The following is a 25,221-nucleotide window of genomic DNA, read 5'->3' as shown; positions in this document are numbered from 1 at the left end:
CATAACAAGGAGCATGAGATAGTTACAAAACAGAGGAAGTGGTGTGTTTGAAATGAGGCTGAAAGTAGAGATAGAAAGGTACATGGGTTAGGAAGTTCAAGACACTGTAGGACTGAACAGAAAGGGAACAGGCATGTAAATTGAGGAGGAGGGACAAATCAAAGGACATCTGGTGGAAGGGTTACAAACTGCAGCTGAAAAGGGGGAAATGACTGTTCAACAGGTAGTACAGGGCCGGCTTTAGCCTTTTTGACGCCCAAGGTGAGATTCCAGTTTGGTGCCCCTCATCTTCAGCACTTCATCATCACCTCAGAGAAAGTTTTTATTTTCTTACCTGAAATAAAAATTATTTTTCATATGCCGCACGGTGAAACTTGGCTTTCATTTGGAGTTTGTTGCAAACTCCAAGCAGGCTTTCATATGTTTATGCACTGAGGAGAGTCTTGCGTCTTGCCACTCTGCCAGAATGGTGGAGGGCTGCACTGTTGGATCTCCTTCTGAAACTTTATCCCATCTCCACGTAAATCTGTGCTTTGCAGCAATGCTGTCTTTGAACTCTGCAGTCGGTCCCTTTGACCTGCTGGCTTGATTTTTGCTCTGATATGCATTGTCAGCTGTAAGGCCTGCTATAGAGAGGTGTGTGTTGGCCAAATCATGTCCACTCAATTTAATTTACCTCAGGTGGACTCTGATCAAGGAGTAAAAACATCTCAGCAAAGATCCAGAAAAATGGGAGGAAGCTGAGCTAAATTTTTTTGCAAGGGTCTTGTGCCAGTGTGACATTTCTGTTTTTAATCTTTAATCAATCTTAGAAAATGTCTAATACTCTGTCTTCACTTTGTCATGATTGGGCACTGAATGTGAATTAATGAGGATGAAATGTTTGTTTTTTAACGGTAGCGTCAGGCTGCAACAAGAAAACTGTAAAAGTGTGTGGATCTGTATCCACACATCATCTGCATCCATCATGCCAAAAGTTCTCATAAATGGTCAGGTACCACTGTTAATATTTTACATAATGTTGAGATGTGTAGTGGTTCATTTTTATTTTGAAATCAAGCCTGCAATGGCCTTTAAAATTGTGTTTTATTTTGAAATGTCAATTCACAGAGTGTTTTATTTTGAAACACCATTTAAAATCACTGTTTGAAATGACATCTTAGTTAGAAACGGCATTTGAAACAACGTTTGAGGCATCTTATTTTTAAACACACGGTTACACATATGGGGATAGAGAGAGAGGCTGGACCAAGGAGCACAGAGGTATGATGAAGCCCAGGAGATGCACTCTGTTAAGCTGGTGCATTATTCAAAATATTCAGGGCTCACATTGGCATCCCTTTAGTGTGGCGCCCTAAATTACCAACCATATTGCTGGTGCGCAGAACCGACTATGGGCACACAGACTGGGGACTGGAAATGGTTGCATGGAGTAGGGCTGTGAGGATACAAGAGTTCCAGTTTAAATATAATACTGAGAAAATTCATATGATACCTAGATTTAAAGGCAACAAACATAGAAGTCTTAGACCCTATTTACATGACATTTTCAGGTGAAAATGCAAAGCCTTTTCTTGCATTGTGGCAGTCTGTCTACACAAGAATCGAGTTATAGGTGCCTGAAAATGGAACAATTTGGATACAAGCTCCAGAGGAAAAGTTTCCTCACACTCCTGTCTCTCTTTCATTTTCATTTCATTTATTTATTTATGTGCCTCAGACCATGTTTACATAGTAAACCAGTCCAGCCCTTTATATCTTCCAATGACCTTAGGGATCCTGGTGTTGTTCAGTCTAAGACTGCAGACAGCTTGTCTATAATTTTGATTTCCACATAATAAATACTTCTCCAGTTTGATCTCTTGTTTAAATTCTACATATAAATCACATGATGTCATACTTTTCAACTCACTTTGCCACTGTTGCAGGAACTGGTCTTTGAGCCTTTGTTCAACAGTCAGTTTAAGTCAGTTAATGCTGTTACACTGTTGAGTGATCTAAAGATAAGACAAACCACAGTCATTCAATATCTGCTTCACCTGCAGGATCCATGGTGATGCATAAACATCTTTTTCATAAAGGCTGAGCAGATGCTTATACATTACTGAGCTGAATTTAGTTTCTTTTCCTCCTAACAATCTCTCCCAGTAACCAATAACTCTTTTTTTGACTGTGATACTGAGTGGATATCTTCCCAGCTCTCCATACACCATGTTATTGCATGTTGACATTTTAATTTTTAAGATGTACTTAAGAAATATAAGGTGCAGTTTTTCAAATAAATCTATCTTTTCGTACCCCCACACTTCACAAGCATACAACATAACTGGAATAACCAGCTTGTCAAACAGCTCTAGAGCAGCATCTACAGGTAGATCATGCTTCCTACATTTACAGAGGATGGCGAACATTGCATTGGAAGCTTGCTTGTGCAGCTCCTCCAGCGCCCTTTTAAATGAGCCATTGTAATTAAAAGTTACACCAAGATATTTAAAGTGATGTACAATCTCTAAATTTTCACAGTTGCATACAAACTTCAATTTACTAACATCAGCTTTTCTACAACCAAAAACTGTAACCTTAGTTTTATCATTATTAACTTTTAAATTCTATTTCTTGCAGAATTCATACATACAGTCTAGAGCTTTTGTAAGCCTTCTTTTGTTGTAGACATGATAATTGTGTCATCTGCGCACATCAATATCATAAGCTGAATGTAGTTATCAATAACTGTGTCATCAAAGGTGATTGGTTGACAGCCATTCTGTTGTAAATATTCTTCAAGGTCATTAATATATAATGCAAACAGCACTCCACTCTCATTGTAGAGAGGCAAAACAAAACTTTCTGAAAATGAGTATGTAATAGGTACAGGGAAAAGGTTAGTTGTTGCAAGTGGTTGTATAAAAGGTCAACTAGTGGAGTGATTAGCTCAGACTTACCCACGGTGCTGGTTTTGTCTTACCTTGACAACATCTCTTTATTATTAACAAGGGCAGAGAGCAACACTGAAAGCTGTCTGTGACAGAAGAGATGTTTTCACTCTATTCCCAGTCTGTTTCGACATGGGTCTGCAATCATTACAGAGGGCCTGTCCGGTACTTCCAGGGCCTGCTGCTGCAGTAGCTGTTCGCTTGTATGTCGCTGTCGGAACGCGGATATTTAATCGGAACCGGACCACTTCTCTTGTTAAAACCAGAGCAGAGAGCCACACCGAACGCTTGTCTTGGCAGGAAACATGTTTTTGTGTGTCTCCTGTAGTGACATGTCCCCTCCCTGCACAGAATAAAGGGGATGTGTGCTTGTAGGTGCATGTCTGTGTGTGTGTGACTGTTCTTCACTGGGGATGCCCAAGTGTAACAGGGATTTATGCAGGGATTGAAGAATGCGTATTTGTGCTCTCATACAAGAATAAATAGCTTTTATTTACCTATTCTCATTTACCTGAACTTATTTACTTAAATACTTAAACAACTAACACAAAGTATCTAACAGATAGTTTAGTCTGCACATTGTTCTTATCATGCTCATAAATAGTGGGCCTTCTCGTTGTTCTGTAAAAGGGCTGCACCCACCGTCCTAACAGGCCACTTAGCAGGTCATAAAGGCTGTGAAAAAAAGTCACAGATCAAGTGTGAAGACGGACATTAAGATCTCTTGTTCCAATTGTTAGTTTGAAATAAAAGACGCTTTTTTGTTTTTATGAGAGGAATGGTTTATTCTGCTTTTTTTTTTTTACAAGACAGTGCCAACCATGTTAATCCAAAGAACCATGAATGATGGATCACTTGTACCATTTAAATATATGCAAACATTTTACAGCAGACAAATGGGAGGCAAATCATTACATAATAAAAAATATTGTGCTTTTATTGTCAAACTGACTTTTAAATCAGTTACTTCTATCAAACCTTGCTTGTCATACTGGATGTCAAAAACCTGTAAACCATAACGAGTACATCATGAAAGGCTAGACATTGCATTTCTTCACATTTTATGGATTTCTCTTAAACATTTTGTTCAAAAATAGGCACTCAGTTTAACCAACAAATCTGAAACTGACATCACCAGAGCACTATGCACTGCAGAGGTGGTTTAATTCATTAGGGAAGAGAAATTTTAATTGAACTGCTCAGGTTTGGTTTTTGGTGTAAAACAATCAGAACTGAGTAAGACAGAAATGTGGAGAATTTTGCAACATGTATGCACCAGGAAGAAAAAAATGAAATAAAAAAAACCCCACTGAAGCAGCACTTTAGATACAGAGTTCTAATTTCTGTACAACAGAAGTAAAGGCATGTTCATCCTCTACTTATAGCTACACGATGAGGAACAATATATGTTCTACTTTGAACAAGAAACTATCTATTCCTAAACACTGATCATGAATTATTAAATATAATTACAATTCAATAGTGCAAAACAAGGCAGGCGACACAGTTATGCAGTTCTTTACAAAAATAAAGAATTTTTTCCTCCTTTGTCCTCATGCTACTACATATGGAAGACATCAGAGAAAATCAATGCAACCTCAGATAATGTACAATCAATTATGTAATGGGATGTTTGTGAAATGTTGTTTAAACTTGTTTAAAACATGATAATATGATGACCAAATGTTCATTATAAACAACCACAGAACCATGTCACAGATTCTCTTCATAAACCAAGAATACTTTGTCTTTTGGAAAGAGGATCAAAATGTTTTACTTTCAGATGTGGCATTAATAATTCAGCAATGTGGGCTTTCAAAAACCTTTTCTCTATGAAACAGATCTGTAAAAAAATGATGACAAAAAAGTTTTAATGTGTAAAATATATTTGTGCATTTTGTTGTCATTGTGGCCACTCTGACAGACTGAATTCTTCTATGATCTCTTACTGTATATTGCATACAATATATACAGTGTGTATGCAAAATATATTTCTATATGGACTGCGGATATATGTTTACATGTAGAATGCATTGTGTAAATACAGTAAAATTGAATGAAAAAAAAGACTATATTGTTGTGTTGGATGGTGCAAACATGAGCATGATTCTTGCAGATTATGTCAGATTGGTTTTCCAGGCCAAACAATGCTTCTTTTAAAGCACAAGACAACTGAGGCACATCCTAACACAAAGCACAGCGTGGATGTAAGTACATTTAGATGTTTTTAAAATGCCAGTACAGCAAAAGAGAGGGCTTTAAAGGCCACAAGAATCAGCGGTTGTGAGGCAAAAATAAAGATGAAGGCATCTAAAGCACTTAAAAACCATTCTTAATATTTACATTGAGCATTCGTTACCCTCACACATGAAAAAAATGTGTGTGACCAGCTTCACTCTCCTACCACTGACATTAGCTCTTCATCTGTTACACCATGTTACTGTTAGACATCTCTGGTCACTTCAAGTGTTAAATCCTCTATACATACAGTATGTACATGTTACTAATGTCAGGCTAAAGCCATTTGTCTGTAACCATGTTTGTATGAACTAGAAATGACATCCCCAGCCTATTCTCAGTTAAATTCATGAACATAAAGTACACCTGTAAAATTCATCAACCCATAGTAAAGACTAGACACTCCTTCAAATGAAGTTACAAATGTGAAACTGCTTGTTTACAGGTGGTCCATCCGTTGTTGCCAAATCAGAAATTCTTCTTACCTGACCTAACTTTTACACAGCAGTGAAGTCATTCTAAAGTCAGTCTTCTGTTAATCTCTTCTCTGACTGCCTACTGATGTAATATGAGCAAAAATACAGACATGTGGACACAGAGCAGGTTAAAGCCAGTGAGAGTTTTCATGGTGACAAACTCTGGCAACCTCCAGCAGACAGGAAGAAAGAGAAGAAGCGCTCACCATCTTGATCACAAATGACAAAACATCGGCTGGATTCTGGCCAAAAAGCAGATATAGAATTGTGAGACCACTGTCAGGAATAAGTTTTATGTTTTAAAAATTAATATATCTCAGTGAAGATCTAAATATTGATAAGGATACAGGACAACAAAACATTTTATCCATCATGACTCAACAAAAACACACACTAAAGAAAAATGCTGTTCTTCAAGGGCTCACTTGGAGAGGCCTCTGGCTGCAGACTGTAGATCTCAGACACTCCCTCGTGCAAACACTACTGTGAGACCTTTTAAGGAGTTTTTTTTATTTAACTCTATTTATAAACTAAGTCTGGTGCCTGAGACCTGCGGTCTGCAGCCAGACTGTCTTGTCCACTTGAGGCTTGTTGCAGAAGCACACAACACGTTAAAATGCTAAATGTTTTATAGCAGAAATAAGTATTGTTACAACATGGTTAAAAAAGATTTTGGTCAGAATAGTTATATCTTTATGGGCACTTTTTTTTTTAGAACTCATCTGTTTTGGTTTTAAGAAGGATATGATTTCTGTAAAAGTAGGGACATGGCTGAAAGTCAGCACGGTGTACCAGGAGACTTAAAGCGCTGTATTTATGAATTAATCAGCCTTATTCCATGACAAATATTATGTATACTGAAGTTAAAAGCAGCCTGATCTGAGTGTCGATCCTTACTCTGATCTCTTTCACCAAAGTCAGAGTTGAAATCCTTTTAGCCTTTTGTTCTGCTCATGTGAACTGTAACTCATAACTGCTGTTTGAGTCTTATGACTTTTCAAAGAGACCTACAGCAAGACAGTTACAGCATGCTACTGTAAATATCCGTCTGCCAGGTGACTTCAAACAGCTCATACAGTATGTACGTCATCAACACTTTGACACCAAAAGGCTTTACTTGCTTATGTATGCTGTATGCTCTTTGAAGACATTTTTTCACTGTAAATTTCACTCTCAGTTCTGTCCTTTAAACAACTTAGTCAACAGTTCAATGTCATTTGATCTGGTTAAAAATAAACATAAGTATTTTGGTTTTGTTGTTAAAAACAGTAAAGTCTCAAGGACCCTTGCATAAAAAGGTCAGAGGAGCAATAAAAGTAAAGAAAGGAGTAATCCTGGGATGTTGCTCTGAAAGGCTGAGAGCTGGCATTCTACTTAACAATGGAGAACTATCAACCAAATGAAAGTGAATCAGGATGCAAACAAAAGTTTAAAAAGACTAAAGTCAAAGCCCTTTACATATACCTAACCCCCTGCAGACAAATCCTTCCCTTCAAATTCAATGTCTGCTCCTCTAACAATGGAGGAGATATTTTTGTCTTCTTTGTCAATGACCTATGGTGGTGACGATATGTCAAATGCATTTGGGTTGATAATGGAAATTGAAAACTAAAAGAACACTTTGTTTGGTTTTCAGTTTCCTATCAAATAAATGTCTCATAAGCAAAAAAAAATGTTCAGTGTTTTAACAGTGTTGTAACTCCAACAACCACTGGCACTTTCAGCTGAAAAGTCACCAGTTAACACAGTCACTTGTTAAAACACAACACTTGCTTATGTAATTTAAGCACAAATTACTGTTTTCTTTCTTATTATTGTAATTAGTTGATTAAAAAAAGCAACAAATACATTAATAAAACCAGGATGAACATATTTTATGAAGCTTTTTAATGTCAAATAATAAATAAGTTTACAGCCCCTTAATGACAGCAGACTGGAGCAGATGCTGAGATTATCACCTCTTCATAAGAAATAGAGGATGTTTCGTGAATCAGGAATCGGTAAGTGAAAATCGATTCTGAATCATATTGTGACGCATAGAATTGGAATTAATTTAATTTGTAAGAAACTTAAAGATTCACATCTCTAATACACTTCATGACTATGGGTGCAAGTTATGGCATTCTCACCCAAACTTTACGATTTTCAAATTTTCAGAAAGACAGGGGATTCAAATCAGTTTATGAATGACCATGGTTCTTTTACACTTCATTCTTTGACCATAAAAATGTAAAAAAAAAAAAAAAAATCCTTGTTTCACTTTATTAATAAAAGTAATTCTTGCACAGTGAAATGCATGTTTTTCTCTAAAAACCCTCAAAATAAACACATGCAAACCATTCTACTGGCAAAAAAGAGACAAATTGATTCAAATTTTCCATATTTGTGCTGATTTTAAATTGCATTGTGGGATATCTTCAAGAAGCCTATAATGATGTTACTTAATCTAACAAAGAACTCATCTATTCTGTTTGATTATGAAGCAATTTTTCTGAAATGACTGACAGTGAAATATTAATATGATCTTTAACCTCACATATATCAATATACCAAAACACTAAAGGTAATCATAATCCGTCTGAATTGGGATTTTAAGGACTTCTCCTGTGAATTCTGAAGCAAAGAACCACATGTAAATGAAATACAAAGTTGGTTAATATCACCTTCAGCTGCAGAGCTCTGTCCTTCTCACAATCCTTGATCTACGATGACTGACTTTGGCCTGAAATGATATAAAAAGAATTCAGTGGAAAAAAAAGGATGACTGTTCTCACCACTGATGTGTGAAAATAAAATCCAGGAAGGACTTACCTCTCTGACTTTTTAATTGGCTCCTGTGGGACTGACTGCTGCTGCTCCTGGCTTCTGCGCTCCTGCTCCATCCTACACACACACAACAGACACACATTTATATTGGTCAACTACTGAAAGCATGTAGTGGCCAATTTACTTACTTTAAATGCATAGAAAAATTAGGATGGGAAATTATACGTTTCCTTACCTTTCCTTCCGTGCTTTAATTCTCTCCTCATCAAATCTGTAAATAAATTCACACTGTGAGATCTCCTGTTAAATCAGTCATCCAGGTAAAGAACTAAAACACTCTTCTTATTAACATAGACCTAAACACACTAGATGCCACCTTTTCTGTGTTAGATTTACATCAGTAATTCTTTTCATTAGATGCAGCAGGATTTGAGGCTCCTTGTCTCCCTCTAGTAGGTAAGAGATACTTACTGCACCACACTCTCAGGGACATGGACGTGCTCCATGGGTACGATCTCTGCCAGTTCCTCCAGGCTGTGGACGTACTGGATCTTATTCATGAACTTCACACTGGAGAAAGCGACAGGGCAACAACAACAACACAACCACTGTAACAGTCTGCAAGTCACAGATGTCACAGGGATACATACCATGTTATACTTTACTCAGTTCAATTCAATTCAACAACTTTATTAATCCCTCAACTGGCAGTTGGTTCAGAGCAGCTTGTACATAAAAACATAGATAAAAACACAGTGACAAAGAAAGTAACAGTAAGTGTAAGCTAAAATACACAATAAGACCTAAAAAAACTGAATACTGATATAATTTAGGCTTAAAAGGCACTTGCAGGGTAAAAGACTGAAAGAGATATACATAGGATCCTAAGGAGCATTCAATAATCTGATTGCACATGAAATAAATGATTTTAAATGGCGGTTAGTTCTACACACAGATAAAACATAACGACGTTCTGATGGCAATAGAGAAAATTCACAGATAAGTACACACTCAGCCTTACGATGGATCTGCTGGTTACAAAAGGAATTTAAATCTCTCTGTTTAACACCAATGATTTTATAACAGACTTTAACAATACTGTTCAGACTGTTTCTGTCCTTCACCGATACACTGTGAAAGCAGCAGACGGAGGAAAAACAAAGAAGACTCTCAATAAAAGACTGATAGAAATGACACTGAATGACAGGATTGACTGAGAAAGAATTCAGTTTACGCAAAAGATAAATTCTCTGTTGCCTCTTCTTGACAATAGTCTCAGTTTTCACATCAAATTTAAATTGATCGTCTAAATATGTGCCCAAATATTTGTATGACCTTACAGTCTCAACTTTTTCATTCTCCTTAGTTTTTGGAACATTTAAATTTGAAAAGTTCTCATCATTTACTGTAATGATGTGTCACTATGGGCTACTGTCTAAACACACATTAGTTAGAATCAGAGCTAAAATTAGTTTAGAAAGTCACAGAACTCGTTTCATTACCAAATTAAAATACCTGTATTCATGAAGAAGAAAAGACACAGCTTATCACTGCTACTGATACTATATAGCATCTCTATATTTGCAACACATTTTGTGGACGCCTGACTTCCAAGAAAAGGCATTACATATGATTTGGTTTAAACATTTGACATTTGTACATGGAGTATGAGAATAACTTTTGTTTCTAAATATAAGATATTCACAGTATTACCTGATAAATGGCCTAGATATAGCCAAGACAGTGCGTATGAACCAGGTTGGATGAGCAATGACCAGAGACTTCAGGTTCTTCCTTAACCTGTCATCACAACAAAGAAAAAAAAATTTAGTCCGTTTACTGATTAAAACTTCAAAGGCTTTAGCTAAAATGCTTTACTTTCTCTGCTGTGGAGTACGGAGGCCCTGAGAGGCAGAGGTGGATAAATGCAAAGGCTAGCCAAGGCTACAGTCTAGGGGCCCCATGTGTGCAAGAACACCTGGACTGGCCAGACGATGAAAAATTTAAATTCACCTTAGAAATAGTTTTGACCCATGAGAGATATTTATTTTTTGACTCGCTGACTTTTTAGATACAAAGGGCCCAATTTAGCCTACCAAATCAGCAGCTGTCCCCCTGCACCCATGTTAATTAAGTCGGTTTAGAGTCAATGACATCACCATGGTCACAATGTCAAGATGCCAAAAAACTGAAAACTAAAAGCTGTTACCAGGCTGCATATGCATTTTAAATTTCTTTGTCGCGTAGCACGACTGTTAATATTTAACGTATACTTTTTGCTGTTTATAATAGTAAATGTGTAGTGTAGCCTGGTTTTATGGACAAAGTTACCTTATCTAAGAAAAGCATGATGAGGAAGAATTGAAGTATAGTTTAGTGGTCAATGACTCTTTATATGCCACTAGGCCTGCCACAGATTTGGCGGGGCCCTTGACGAACTAAGAGAATGGGCTATCCCAGCTGTCATTGGGCTGGTTGGCAGTCAGTCGCAGGGCTGACATATAGAAACAGACAACCAAACACGCTCACACTCACACCTACGGCAAATTTTGAGTCACCAGTTAACCCAATGAGCATGTTTTTTTGTGGTGGAAGGAAACTGGAGTACTACTAGAGAACCCACGCATGCACGGGAAGAACATGCAAACTCTGCACAGAAAGGCCCTCACTGGGAAGTGAACCAGGGTCCTTCTTGCTGTGAGACAACAGCGCCTGCGCCACCGTGCAGCCCTTCTAACCCCTCTTTTACCACATTATCTGCCTTTTTTTGCCACTTTTAACCCATTTTAATTCTGTATTAAGGAGAGAGGTTTACATTTTGATTAAGACTATATAATACGGTTACTGTTTTTAGAACAACTTTTTTAACAGATTTAATGAGATAATCAAGTCAAGATTTCAATAAAACAACTTAAATTACCTTTAACATAGGTAATCTTGATAAAATAAAATGTATGGATGATCTCTTGGGCTTCTGTAGAAGCACAACACCAGTAATCAAAACATTTCTTCTTAATGTAGATGAAGTCTGCTCATCCTCTACTGACTGACATCAAGTAACTGACATCTTTTCTGTCTATCAGTATTTGTATATTTAGTGATTTAAATAGAAATATAGGGGGTTATATGTATTAATAAGTGATGCATTTCAGTATTTTTTAGTTTTCCCACCTTCTGTCAATCATTTGGTAACATTTCTTGAGCCAGCTGATCCCGGGCATCTTATTCCGAGGAGTGCCTCCATTCATATAGATGATCAAGTAATCTTCAGCAACGAGCATCTCCAGACTGCTCACCACATACCTGAATGAAAAAGTACTGTGTCAAAGATGTGTTGTGAGAAAACAGATGTATAAAAAACACTGGAATTAAAGCTACAGGATCACGACACAGATCCTTTAATAGTAGTGCACAAGTACTGTATCATAGGCAAAAGATAAAGCAGAAAATCTTCCTTCCTTTTACACTAAAAGTCAGCCGTGTCAGACTCACATGAAGAGGTTTTCCATGATGTAGTGGTAGTCTGGGCAGCTGCTGTCAGGCAGGTAACAGGCAGAGAAAACAATGATGGCATTGAGGCCCTCACCATAATAACCTGGTGGGAGGAAGTGCCAGTTAGCAGTGAATAATGATTCAACCATGTACTGCAACGACAGTAACAGGGTATGCTAATGTAACTTATTTAAAACCAGTGCTGCTCTTGACTTTATGATGCTAGTTTTATAAAGGTTTTTATTTTTTGGTTCATCCCGGTCTGTTCACTGACCTCCGTGTGTGATGACCCGCAGATATGGTCTGATGACCTGCATGTCAATACGATGCTCCTGCTCTCCAATGATCACCGTCCTCCACAGACGTCCGTTGTTTCCATTCCCGTCATCATCTGCTTGTCCTGAGCCGGCATCTGGACCTGCTTTAGCTGAGGCCACTGGTGTGTCATCTGGACTCACAAAGACAGAGACAAACTAGGTTAGTTAATACAAAAAGACATATATTACCCAGTGCATATTGTCTGTATTAAGGCAAAGTAAACCCCTATTTAGGATTTAGAAAAAATAAGTAATACATTTGTAGATTTACTTGTATGGTCAATTTGAGCACCATAATAGCCATTTTGACTTTTTATAAAAGAAGAATTCATATATGGCTTGTATGAAACAAAATAAGGATTAAAGCAATGGCAATCAGGGAATAAATTTAAGTACCAAGAATTTAATGAGTAGAGAAAGAGCAGAAGAAAAGTAAAAATGGATAAAACAGCCAAACATGTCATATTTGTATTCATACAGATAATACTAATACAGGTCTGAGTATCTGTCTATTTCTATGATTAAAGGACATTTTTAAGCTCATTATGATAAGTAGAATTAAATCAACTATGACAGTGGAAAATCCTGAGACATGAAGGCGACTTTATCAGCTCTACCTTCCCACTCCAGCTCGTTGCCGTTGGTGATAAACTCCAGCGAGTCGGTCTCATCAGGCGTGTCGATGTCATCAACATTAATGTCCAGGTCATCTGGTGTATCCAGGAAGTCATCTGACAGTAGAGACCCCTCACTCTGATCCAGGGAGAGGTTCATCTCAGGGGCCACCAGGGTACGGCGTTTTCTGTGAGATGAGGGTACACCGCCACCTCCTCCAGGGGGGCTCACACTCAGGGTGTCAGGAGGAGCTGCAGCAAGACCATGGGAGTAAAGACAGATCCAGAGAATATAGCAAATGTTTTAATGGGAGGGTTGTGATGGTGTTAACATTATTTATAAGCAATCCAACCTCCATGCTGCTACTTACATGTCCTGTCGTCTGTGAGACCGCAGGAGGGATCCATTTCTCCGTACTCTGGTAGTGGTCTAGAGGTAAACATACACGAGTCAGTCAACATAAAAAAGCATATGGAAAAAGTTTATAATAGTGTTTAAGATGTACATTAATAAAGAGTGACAGGAATCAAACTCAATACTCAACAAAGGTTCATCTTGGGCCTTTTAAACTTAAGAAAACATTTCAGTTATGATTTTGTCTTTAAAAGACCAAAATATAACAGGTTTCAAACATTTCATACTTAAATAGAAAAATTAAACCTTTTAGCTTGACAATATCTGGGTGTGGTTAATATAACAGCATTGTTTTTGAAAGTTACTTAAATGTATAAAAGTTCTCATATTTTCTTTGTTTTATTAAAGAGCTGGTAAAATGACCGAATCATCCTAAGATACATCGGCATAGTTTCAAACAAGATGTAGGTAAGACAATATCCATGTTATCAATATGATTTATGTGGATGATGGCCAGAAAAAAATAGATGCCAGGCCTAATTCACCGTAAAAAGATTGTTTATTATGAGAACCACTGACATTAATGTGCTTATTGGCCAAAAGTTGATCTATTTTAATGTTTAGTCTAAATAGGGAATTATCCCTTTGTCCATCTTATTCTCTGAAGGATCAGTTATATAATTAATAAAAATGTGATGATATTGATCCTGTTTAATACCATAGCACAAAAGTAGAGGTCCCTTTATTAGGTAATGCTGTGTTTTAATTAACAAAAGATAAATTATTAAGATTATAATTATGATTTTGATCATTAATATGATTAATAGCATTTGCTGTCTTGCATTTCAATTTTTGTATTATAACTTATTAATCTCTACATATTTTATTTAGTTCTATTATGTTCTTTCTATTTCATTTCTATTCCTTTCTGTCTCTTCCCAATATTTTATAAATGCTTTTACATTTCTGGTCCTTAGGTCTCCTTTAAGTAGTTGGTTCATGTGTTGCCTGGATTGGTCTAGGTTATTCTGGGTTTTTATGATGTCTTTCTAACTTGACATGTTTCCCGTGTATATAATTTTCTCTTGGTATTTTATAGTGCTGTAGTTACAATGCTGGCTGACTTTTTCATGGGTTCTCTGTAGGGTTTTGTCTTTCTTGTTGTGTTTTGCTGTTTGTGTTACAATGCTTTGTCTAAATTGTGATTCTTCTGGTTGTCAAAGCACTTTGTAAATCTCTGTTTTTAAAGGTGCTATACAAATAAACTTTATATTATTATTATTATTATTATTATTATTATTATTATTATAAAGACATGCTCCTTGACATTGTAAATTGAACAATTAAGTTGGAAACATTTGAAAAGTGTTGGAAAAGGTGATAAGCGAGGAAAACTCGTCAGTGTTACCCACTTTCCCAAGTGTTGTCAACATATAAAAGCAAGTTAGTCGGTGCACTGTTTTTGTATTTTCAGATACCATGGATCCAGAGTTAATTTTGACAGCTATTTTTGATATTAGTTGTTGCCTTAAAGATAGAATGTTCATTAGTTTCAGTCACATTTTAGTCATTTCTACCCTTTCATATTTAGTCTAGTTTTAGTTGAAAAAAAAAAAAAACATTTCAGTCCAGTTGAAGTCCATTTCAGTCTTAACTTTTATTCAAACATTTATTCTCTTTGCCTGAATCTGGTGCCAAACCATACTTGTGTGTGTTCTAATCCCAGCCAAACCTGGGATCCCTGCTTTCTACCGCTGAGAGGCAGAACAGCTACAGAAAGGTTGTGTTTTGTTGGAAACTAAATTACATTTTGGTTTCATTTGAGTCTCCTTGACAAAAACTAAACTACTTCTCACAAGAGTTTTATTCATCAAATATCTATGTTTAGCGAGTTTAGTCGAGATCTTTTTGATGCGGAGAAACAGGGAAGTTTTTTCATTTTCAAAAGTGAATGCAATACACTTCTTCTCCATGCCTTATTTTGCATGACATATAAGACATACATGGGGCTGAGCACTGAACCGTGTGGAACCCCTAAAGCAACTTTCACTATTTCAGATATATAGTCTAATGTTGGCCTCATGATAAAACGTAACACTTTGAAAAAAGTGTCGCTCAATAGACCAGTCAGGGTGTGGATGTCTGGGTGATGACACTGATCTGGGAAAGAATCAAAAGGGGAAGCATGCAGAAGAGGATGGAGACGCTAATTATCTTCTCTCAAGGGAGAAGTGAAGATTACATGGCTGCCAGGCAGGGCGTGAGGGGAGGAGAAAGAAAGGAGAAAGGAGGAGGGAAAAAGTGTTAGTCTGCATACTGACAAAGTGGTGCAGCTTTCTTAACAAGCTGCCTGTTATTTACTGCTCACATCCTACCAGCACATAAGGAAGAGCAGGAGGTCAGAAATGTGTTTGTGTGCAGATCAGTGTGTTTATTTCAGGAAATAATAATAATATCCACATCAGATGCTCAAGTATGTTTTCTGCATCAGCAACGACACCTGAAACTGTAAACAAAATGGTGCAGCTTCACGGCTAAATTCAAGGCTGGGATAAAGCCTGATTGCAGTATCTTTGCTGCATTTCTGTAAAAGCCAACTCCCCTCTCAAGGAGGATGGTGTGTGACAGTATGTGTGCTCCTCCTGAGCCAACATCTCTGGCTTTAGCCCAGAAAAAACAGGCACTGATGAACAGCTCAACCCTTTCCCCAGGGAACCCCTACAGTGATTACTGGTGCAACGCTTCTTTAGTCAGAAATGAACCCCCCTTTTTACAAACATCACAGGTTAATGGATTCTTTTAACAAAGCATGGTAATCTCCTTTGTTCTTGTTAAGGCTACAATGTCATCCAGCTACAAACATCAATATCAGGATGGAGTAATGGTGCTTACCTTCAGGAAATAGCACACAGAGGATTCAGATGAGCTTTTTAATCCCACACACCTTAAAAATTGAATTGCTAACTCATGCCCTGTCTTCTCAGCTGATAACACAGAGCCCAGAGCAGAGCATTTCTCACAGGCTACCTTATTAATCCATATGATACGTCTCTGTCTGTCTTTAACCAAAACCTGCCTCCATTTTCCTGGCGATGCTCTGTTGTTGATCAGTGATGTAGCGTCACATGACGTAGCCTGAGACCATTTAGCTGCACCTGCTCCCTGGCTTCCTGCCTCCAAATCTGACAGAAGAGGAGGGAGGAGAACAAGGAGGGAGGAGGAGGAGGGAGCAGTGTATTGAGTGTCATCACACCTCTTTCCTGCTCTTTTTCTGCCAATCAAGCTCCCAACATCAGCCTTTGAACCTCATATACCCACAACTGAATGCGTATTTTCCTGTATCTTTTTCTCTTCTCTCAGGCAAAATATCATTGTACCATTACAGAATGTCCCACTGTCCTCATTAAAGCAACAGTTACTAAAACCTTCATACGCAAAATTAATCTCTGCTAATACTTACAAAGTAGAACTATTATTAAGGATATTATAAAGATAATAAGTCTCAACAAGAACAAATACATGGTTAAATACATGACACTGTTTCTAAATCTACCCAAATAACCTCCTGGAGGCCAATTGCAGCCTGTGGTTCACTTTAAATGGCCCACAGCAAATTCTTGAAATAAAATTAAATATTACCCACATCAAAACATAAACATGTGCTTAACTGTTTTGTATTCTTCTTACTTATTAACACTTGGTAGTGCTGCTGTGTTAATATTGTAAACAAACATTTTGACAAGAAAAAAGATTATGGCAGCAAATAGAGGCGTGGACCGTGCTCACTTGGCCCACTATCTGGCCCCTCTCAAGGTCTGATTTACAGAACATATCAGGCTCATCATCTTTAAGCACCAACGCACCTTTGCTACGTGGACTGTTGCTCTCATAATTACCAAGAGCCAATCAAGTAGTAGCCAGGACTGACAAGGGCTCCCCAGAAATCCCTGACAATGATTGGCTGTTTGATGTAGGCTGTTTTATTCCTTTAAGCAAATGCAATTACTAATCATACAGGGCCTGTAAAATATTCACCCCCTTGCAGCTACCGAGAAGCATCCCCACAGCATGATGCTGCCACCACAGTGCTTCACAGTAGGGATGGTGTGTTTGTGGTGATGTGCAGAGCAAAGAACTTTCTTCCAGTTGACCATGACATCTCCCACATGCCTTCTGGTGAACTCTAGGGGAGATTTAATGAGTTTTCTTCAACAGTGGCTTTCTCTTTGCCACTCTCCCCAAAAGATTTGACTAATTAAGAACCTGGGGAACAGTTGTTGTATGCAGAGTCTCTCCCATCTCAGCTGCTGAACCTTGTAACTCCTTCGGAGTATTCATAGGTGTCTTGGTGGCCTCTCTCACTAGTCTTTTTCTTGCATGGTCACTCAGTTTGTGAGGACAGCCTGATCCAGGTAGATTTACACATGTGCCATATTCCTTCCATTTCTTGATGATGGATTTAACTGAACTCCGAGAGATGTTCAGTGCCTTAGAAATGTTTTTGTATCCATCTCCTGTCTTTTACTTTTCAGTTATCTTTCCTCTCCGCTTCTTAGAGTGTTCTTTTGTCTTTATATGTAATGGTAGCCAGGAATACTGATTAACCAATGAGTACACCTTCCAGATACAGGTGCCTTTATACTACAATAACTTGAGACACATTCACTGCATTCAGGGGATTCCCATTTCACTAAATGTGAGACTACTAGAACCAAGTGGCTGGATCTCCGCTGAATGAGGCCAGTCACTTTAAAGGGGGTGAATATTTATGCAGTCAATTATTTTACTTTACATATTTTGTTTAATTGACATTACTTTGTAGAAAAATGTTTTCACTGTGACATTAAAGAGGTTTCAAGTGTTGTTTCTTTTGGCAAAAAAAGCCAAATTATATTGGCCATGATTGATTTATAAAACCAATAAAAGGTATAAACATCCAAAGTAATGAATGCTTTATACAGGCACTGTATCTTCACTTACATTGGATTGTTTTAAAAGGTTTCGACACCCTTGCTCTTGAGGAAGGAAATTCAAAATAATTAAAGCTCCTTTGAGCTTTCAGATAGTTTGGAGTTTTGCGCCCCCTGTGGACAAAGCACCTCTTTGCTGATCCTTTTCTTGCACATGGTAAGGTAGTGGTTTTTACTGAAAAAAAACCTCATCTTGCCCTCACAATAAATTTTTGCAATCTAAAAAATAAAAAGGGGTTCTTTCTACAGGGTGAGTTCTGACACCTATCCCACAGTTTTATTTATTTTCTGTATTTAACTAAAGAAATAATCTGTGCAGATGGTCTCTCTTTTTTGGGTCATGTGTAGGCATCCACATAAACTCAGTCTGTTTCACAACCTGCTAAAAAGTCCTCACAGGAGCTTCAAGCTAAGTTATTCATGCATAGATCAAAATTTGCTGCATATTCATCAAGACACACAAAACAAGAACATGCCGCATCACTGTAGGCAAAACACAGCTTAAGAGATGTTTTGAAGGTAAATCCTTGTCCACGGCTGCCTCAGAGGTTTCAAAGTTTAAAAATCAGCCATCTAGGATGGTTTAGTAGGAGAAATGAGAAGGAAATCAGAAGTTTTCTCTCACCTGGGAAAGTCTTCATCCTGCCACTCGTCTTTTACTTCCATGTTCTCCATTCGAAGCGTTGCCTCTGTAGTGCCCATCCCTCAGAGAGGAGAGCCAGGGCCTGGAGGTGTGAGAGGAAATGTTTATTCATGGGCACCAATAACAGAGGAAAACTGGCATTTAATCAGTGTACTTACTATACATTTAGGTCCATAGCAGCTCTAAGAAACACATGTCCACATTATAAAAGGTGTTAATACAAATTATTTTCATGACAATTGCTGCAGATCACATGTTTTTTTATCCCCTGTCCCGGTGAAGCACATGTGAGAGGCATGTGACTGACTCGGACAGAGCCCACTCTCTGAGCTTATGTGTAATATTATTTTCATATTCCTGTTAGGGTGGAATTCAGGAGGCCAATGAGGAGGATGCTGTGCAGACCTAATCCTTCTTCAATGAACCTTAATCCCACTGCTCCGATCTGACTGCTCAGTATTTGATCTCCACTTACACTGATGCTTTGTGTAACTGATTATATTATTAGGAAAAGTTCAGATTCCTTTGTTTGTTCCCAGGAGAATGGAAACAATGTGATTAATATCTAAAATACAATTACTGAGTGGACTCCACTCAAAGAAGAAGCACTATCTGTATAAAATTTACTTTAAATCCTGGTTTCCCTGTAGCCTCTGGTCAATTCCCCTGTTGTTTTAGTTATAGGAGATTCCCTTTGCTTCAGGGTTTACACTTAAAGTGAAGATGTTAGTGCTTCTTTGGGTGTAAATAAAAGAGTCTATTACAGGTGACTTGCCTGCCAATCAACAAATTTTGAATAAACACAAGGCACTTGTGCCCTACAAAGAGGATTAGAGCTCAGTGATGAAATCCCTACTCAATTACTATTTTTCTCCACAAGTAAACCATGCAGACCAATGGGCAGCAAGAAACCAACACTTCACCAGGGTTGTTAAGTGGAAACCCTCCATCGTCTGTGTTTCGTCCTGCAAGTCCCACGACACCTCCAGAGGGCTGAGCAATGATCTCCAGTGTCCCAGAGCCACCCCTCTCCATGCACTCTCCACCCACCATGCCAACACGGAGACATCAGTATCTTACCTACCTTACTGCTACCGGTTAACCCTTTATGGGGCAAGGAATATTTATGATCACTTTGGTAGATCAACTCTCCCCCAACTCTATGTGATACAGTAAAACCAGAATTATTTTTCTCAGTCAATCACTGGAGATCAGTCAAGTGATATCACTGCATCCGACAAATCAGCAGTGGCTCAGAGCATCTCAAACTTCCTGTTTCCTCCAGAACTTGAAAAGTGCAGTTTTACATCCCTTTTGGTCAAAAACAAATGGCTCTAACATTGTAACTAAAAGCGATAATTTGATGAAAGTCTCACATTATAAACGTGAATGGTAGCGCTAAATTTCGTGATAGGTTTACACCGCTTTTCACATTATTATGCAAATGACATTTTTCTCTTATTTTCTGAAATATTAATGCAAAGGACAGTCAGAGTATTTTTCAAGTCATCAGCCATTAGAGCATAATTCAAATGTTTTTGAACAAACTTCATAATGATAACCATTATTTTTTTTAAATAAAAACCCTAAAATGCACTTTTCCTTGTTATTAAGCACGACAGAGTTTTAAAACATTTTTTTGGTTGTAAAGAACTGAAAATGGTCATTTGTTGAATTTGCAGATTTGGAGGTCATATTTACTGAAATCAAAGCTATTTCAATCAAAAACATCTTAACAGGCCAAGTTCCATGTTAACATAAAGACCACTTCTTTGATACCACCTTCACTATTCTTGCATCCATTGAACTTGTGAGTTTTTGGAGAGTTTCTGCATGAATTTCTTTGCAGGTTGTCAGAAGATCCTCCCAGAGCTGCTGTTTTGATGTGAACTGACTCCCACCCTCATAGATCTTTAGCTTGAGGATGCTCCAGAGGTTCTCAATAGGGTTGAGGTCAGGGGAGGATGGGGGCCACACCATGAGTTTCTCTCCTTTTATGCCCATAGCAGCCAATGACACAGAGGTATTCTTTGCAGCATGAGATGGTGAATTGTCATGCATGAAGAAAATATTGCGACAGAAGGCACTGCTCTTCTTTTTGTACCATGGAAGAAAGTGGTCAGTCAGAAACTCCATATACTTTGCCGAGGTCATTTTCACACCTTCAGGGACCATAAAGGGGCCTACCAGCTCTCTCCTCATGAATCCAGCCCAGAACATGACTCTGCCACCTCCTTGCTGACACCACAGCCTTATTGGGACATGTTGGCCATCCACCAACCATCCACTACTCCTCCATCTGGACCATCCAGGGTTGCACGGCACTCATCAGTCAACAAGACTGTTTGAAAATGAGTCTTCATGTATTTCTGGGCCCACTGCAACCGTTTCTGCTTGTGAGCATTGGATAGGGGTGGCCGAATAGTAGGTTTATACTCGACTGCAAGCCTCTGGAGGATCCTACACCTTGAGGTTGGTGGGACTCCAGCCGCACCAGCAGCTTCAAATACCTGTTTGCTTCTTTGTAATGGTATTTTAGTATCTGCTCTCTTAATCTGATGAAATTGTTTGGCAGAAACGTTCCTCATTATGCCTTTATCTTCACAAAACCATCTGTGCTCTGAATCAGCCACAAATTTATTCACAGTACGATGATCACGATTAATTATTTGTGAAATATCTATGTTTTCATTCCTTGTCCAAGGCATTACTAACCTTGCAAAGCAGATCAATACGTCCGTTTCCTTGTTTTTCACTGGCGAATCCATCTTGCAAAGCTCCCATCTGAACTGTATGGGCCCGGTTAGAAAGTGACAGGACCAATCAGCGACGAGGGGTAGTACTTTCAGGCGCAGCAGAGTCGTGACGTAAACAAGCAGCAGCAAGAGCTGGTGCAGTTATGGAGGAAGAGATTAGGGTGGATGCTGCTAAAGCACTAGTTTTATCAGAACTTGACAACATTTCTTCGTTAAGAGAAGAACAAAGAACAGCAGTGAGTTGTTTAATTTTCAAAAACAACAAAAGTCATGTACTAACATGTCTGTAGTTGCCATTTTTCACGTTATTCCTCAGTAGGTGCACACGCGCAGCTCGATAGCAGCTACGTCATGTGTTTTGTTGCTCTGATTGGCCCGTAGAGATGTGACAGACAGAACGTTCATCCAATCACACTCCAAGTTTTTTCAAAGCCTCTGCCTTTTCTCAAACATTTCCTATTGAAGCTTTCCCAGATCTGGCGTGTCAGGTTAAGGAATAACACTATTTGATACTTTCGGCAGCAGAGAGATCCTTTTTCTTTCCAATATTGCTTGAAACCTGTGGCCTGCTTAATAATGTGGAAAAGTGCATTATGAGGTTTTTATTTTTAAAAAATAACAGTTATTATGAAGTTTGTTCAAAAACATTTGAATTATGCTCTAACAGCTGATTAATGACTTGAAAAATACTCTGTCATTTGCATAAATATTTTGGAAAATAAGAGAAAAATGTCATTTGCATAATAATGTGGAAAGCAGTGTGGTTTGATTTGGAGTTCTAGCAATTCCTGAAATTTTAGCGAGAAAAATGGAGGAACCATATTTGGGTATACAGCAGTTTAGGGGGGAAATAATGCAGGATGATAGTACTCTGTAATAAAGCTTCATGTTGCAACAGGTTTGTAAAAAATAAAGAGTGATCCAGTGGTAAACTTTACAAATACATAGAGAATTTCATGGTATAACTAATAGAATAGATGTGATTTGTGTTCAGTTGTATAACCCTATTTCAGTTCTTTTATAATTATATGGTTTGTGTCAGTTTTTTTTAACTATGAGCTTTATGTCCTACTACCTTAATTTAGACATTTAATATTTGTGATGTTTTTATGTTTTCTGGTTGAATTAAAAAGAAAAATAAGTGGAACAAATTGTGAAATATATGGGATTTTAATAAGTTTTACAAAAGTACAACAGTTTTATTTAACTGAAATGGCATAAATCAATTCTGATTTTAATTTTGAGCCTCATAACTGCTTAAATTCACTTAGTTTATCATTTATTACAGGCCTCCTGTTGGAATTACAAAATAAAACTGGTGGTTTCACCAGTACTTAAAGTATTCTAAAGCTAGTCATGTGCAAGTAAATACCCTTATACTTTATATTTGTTTATATATGGTCACTTCATTGACCTTTATTTTTGCCATAATAATGGTATGCGACAAAAGAACAGAAGCATTGGAATGTCCTCCAATAATATTCCAGGGCTTCAATTTTGAATTTCCAAGTATTTCAATGAGTGCCCTATAAGGGTAAAGGGCAAAAAAATACAACAAACCCAATGTGATCCTTTCACCTTTGTTTGAAGTACACAGTGTTGATCAAAGATCAGATAGCTTCTGTAATAATTCAAGAGAGAGCAGAGTGGCTTTGGTGGTTTTGGCTGCAACACTTGTGGCTGAGTATGAACAAGCAGACAGCCAAGCCTCACATAGAGGAAATGATTCATTTACATTGAAGCCAAGCCCATTAACACATTACATACTTGTTTGGATCAGGTCTTTCCTGAATTCTTCATGGCAATATCATTGAAAAATAAAGCATCAGTGTGCTACACCATGTCAGGGGTAAGAAACCAGATACATAATACATTATCATTTAAAGAAAACGGTGGGGTTTGTTCTTTTAGATAAAAATAAATTGTAAGTCAATGTAACTGAAAAATTCAATGGCATTTTAAGCTTTATAGACCCTGTTCTGGTAGATCACTGTTGTGTTCATGTCTAAAAAGGCATGAAAATGACATGAATCTCCACAAATATGCAGCACCTCAGCTTCACAGAAGAAAATGTCCCCACAGCCTTTCTAGGTCACCACAAATGGAGCAGCCAATCAAAAACCTAAGCTTATTTCATATCTTAGTGAAAAATCTTATTTGCATCCTTGTGCAGTAAGTGGAAAATAAATGCATACACGTTAACTGATTGAATATACTCACATGAGCGGCGTGAGATCCCACTTAAACCTCTCGCTTCTCTGAGTCTGTGTCCTTCCTCCTCCTCCTCATCCAAGGATGTAAAGCATCTAGAGGGGAAAGTCCTGATATTCCTCCTTACCCACAGAAAAAGCAGGGTTCAGGCTGAGATCTCTCCTCTCATTCACATGCACACTCACTAGTGCACAGACACAGTCATACAGTGTCCCCAATGTCAGCAGCTAGCCAGCAGCAGGTGTCTGAAGACAGGGGGCACCTCTGTGCTGGACCCCCTCTCCTCTCCTCCTCCGCCTCTGGCCACCTTTGTTGGGGGAAAGACTGGCCGTGAAGAGCGAGCTGACAGCCTGCCTCTCCGCTCCTACATCCACGCCACGGAGACACAAAATTCCTTTAATCAGAATGCATCTGCTCTGGCATCGTGATCTCCCTCTTTCTGTCTTCCTATTTTCTCTGCTTGTTGCTCCAAATGCATTTCCAAGGACTCTTCCCACCCCAAAACATCAAATGAAACCCTCATTTCAATCTCCCCTGTATCTAAATCTCTCTGTAGACAGCCTTTTATCCTTAAAGCAACTTAGAAAAAAGGAAAAGATTCTCTGTGTCCCTGTACTCCATTAGATTGGCTATTCTTACTGCTGGTTCAGTGGTCCTCTATGTGGCTGCTGTTCCCTGGCAACAGCATCTCTCTCTCCCCATCCATAGCGTCACCCTAACTCTATTATACTCTACTATATACTCTACTATACCCTAACTCTCACCCTATAAATGAATTATTCAGTCCCACATCCATGCAACCAATCACATCACCCCTGCTCAGTTTTCAGCAGCAAAACTTACTCTGCATTTTTCCATTGCAGGCATAATTAGGTTTTGGTAGCTGTACTAATCCTACAAGCTGCAGTAGTAATTATATTCGGGTTAATTCTTTTATCTGACATTTTTTTTATCCCTCCTAAGATTTACAGCCTAATTTTCTCCTCCAGTCCACAGTTCTGTTCCACTGCCTCCCTGCTGCCTGCATTTTCAAGGTCGTTTTAAACCGTAAAAACTATTTGTAACATTAAGTCTTCCTGGCATTCTTTATCAAGGTGACACATGGCCTGTCTACTTTACTGGCTCACTGCCGGGCCTGGTATTTGGCTTAACATTAGATTGCATCTTCATTAACTTATCGGTGCAAGCGTGACTAGCACACACGATAACCAGCAGAAACCGCATGTAAAGGAATTACATGCGAAGCAAGAGAACTACCGGTAATACACCTCCGTTTTCCGTGAACAGAGGCGTCAAAGAGAATAAACGTGATCAATCGCCTTTTCATCTTTTTTTTTTTATTAGAGTGTTACATTTAAAATTTGTGGCGTCGCTCTCCGTTGTTTTCCTTTGCCTCGCTTTTTCTTCCAAGCCAAAAAGTGTAACTATTTCCCTGCGCATGCGTGAATGT

The 25,221-nt window shown here is 38.2% G+C and overlaps 1 protein-coding gene across 3 annotated transcripts; it reads right to left on the bottom strand.

The window, feature by feature from the left end:
- Positions 1-3,720: 3,720 nt before the first annotated feature.
- atcaya (ATCAY kinesin light chain interacting caytaxin a) lies at positions 3,721-24,221 on the bottom strand. 3 transcript variants are annotated; one of them, XM_041791666.1, is made up of 13 exons: positions 23,781-24,221; positions 18,787-18,886; positions 13,208-13,266; positions 12,840-13,088; positions 12,180-12,353; positions 11,906-12,008; positions 11,585-11,716; positions 10,127-10,213; positions 8,885-8,983; positions 8,649-8,684; positions 8,459-8,530; positions 8,311-8,369; positions 3,721-5,889 (listed from the first exon to the last, which is right to left on the bottom strand). In XM_041791666.1, exons 2-12 carry the CDS (start codon positions 18,861-18,863, stop codon positions 8,336-8,338), a joined length of 1,122 nt encoding a protein of 373 aa, XP_041647600.1. In that variant the 5' UTR covers positions 18,864-18,886; positions 23,781-24,221; the 3' UTR covers positions 3,721-5,889; positions 8,311-8,335. The 3 variants fall into 3 exon arrangements, with proteins under 3 accessions (XP_041647600.1, XP_041647602.1, XP_041647603.1); XM_041791668.1 differs by having other exon boundaries at positions 8,885-8,947; XM_041791669.1 differs by lacking the exons at positions 18,787-18,886; positions 23,781-24,221 and adding an exon at positions 16,084-16,260.
- Between the last annotated feature and the right edge of the window lie 1,000 nt (positions 24,222-25,221).

The sequence above is a fragment of the Cheilinus undulatus genome, linkage group 7 (assembly GCF_018320785.1).
Source record: "Cheilinus undulatus linkage group 7, ASM1832078v1, whole genome shotgun sequence".
Lineage (NCBI taxonomy): Eukaryota > Metazoa > Chordata > Actinopteri > Labriformes > Labridae > Cheilinus > Cheilinus undulatus.
The sequence above is the reverse complement of the archived record's forward strand: the minus strand, read 5'-3'. Positions and strand labels throughout refer to the sequence as shown.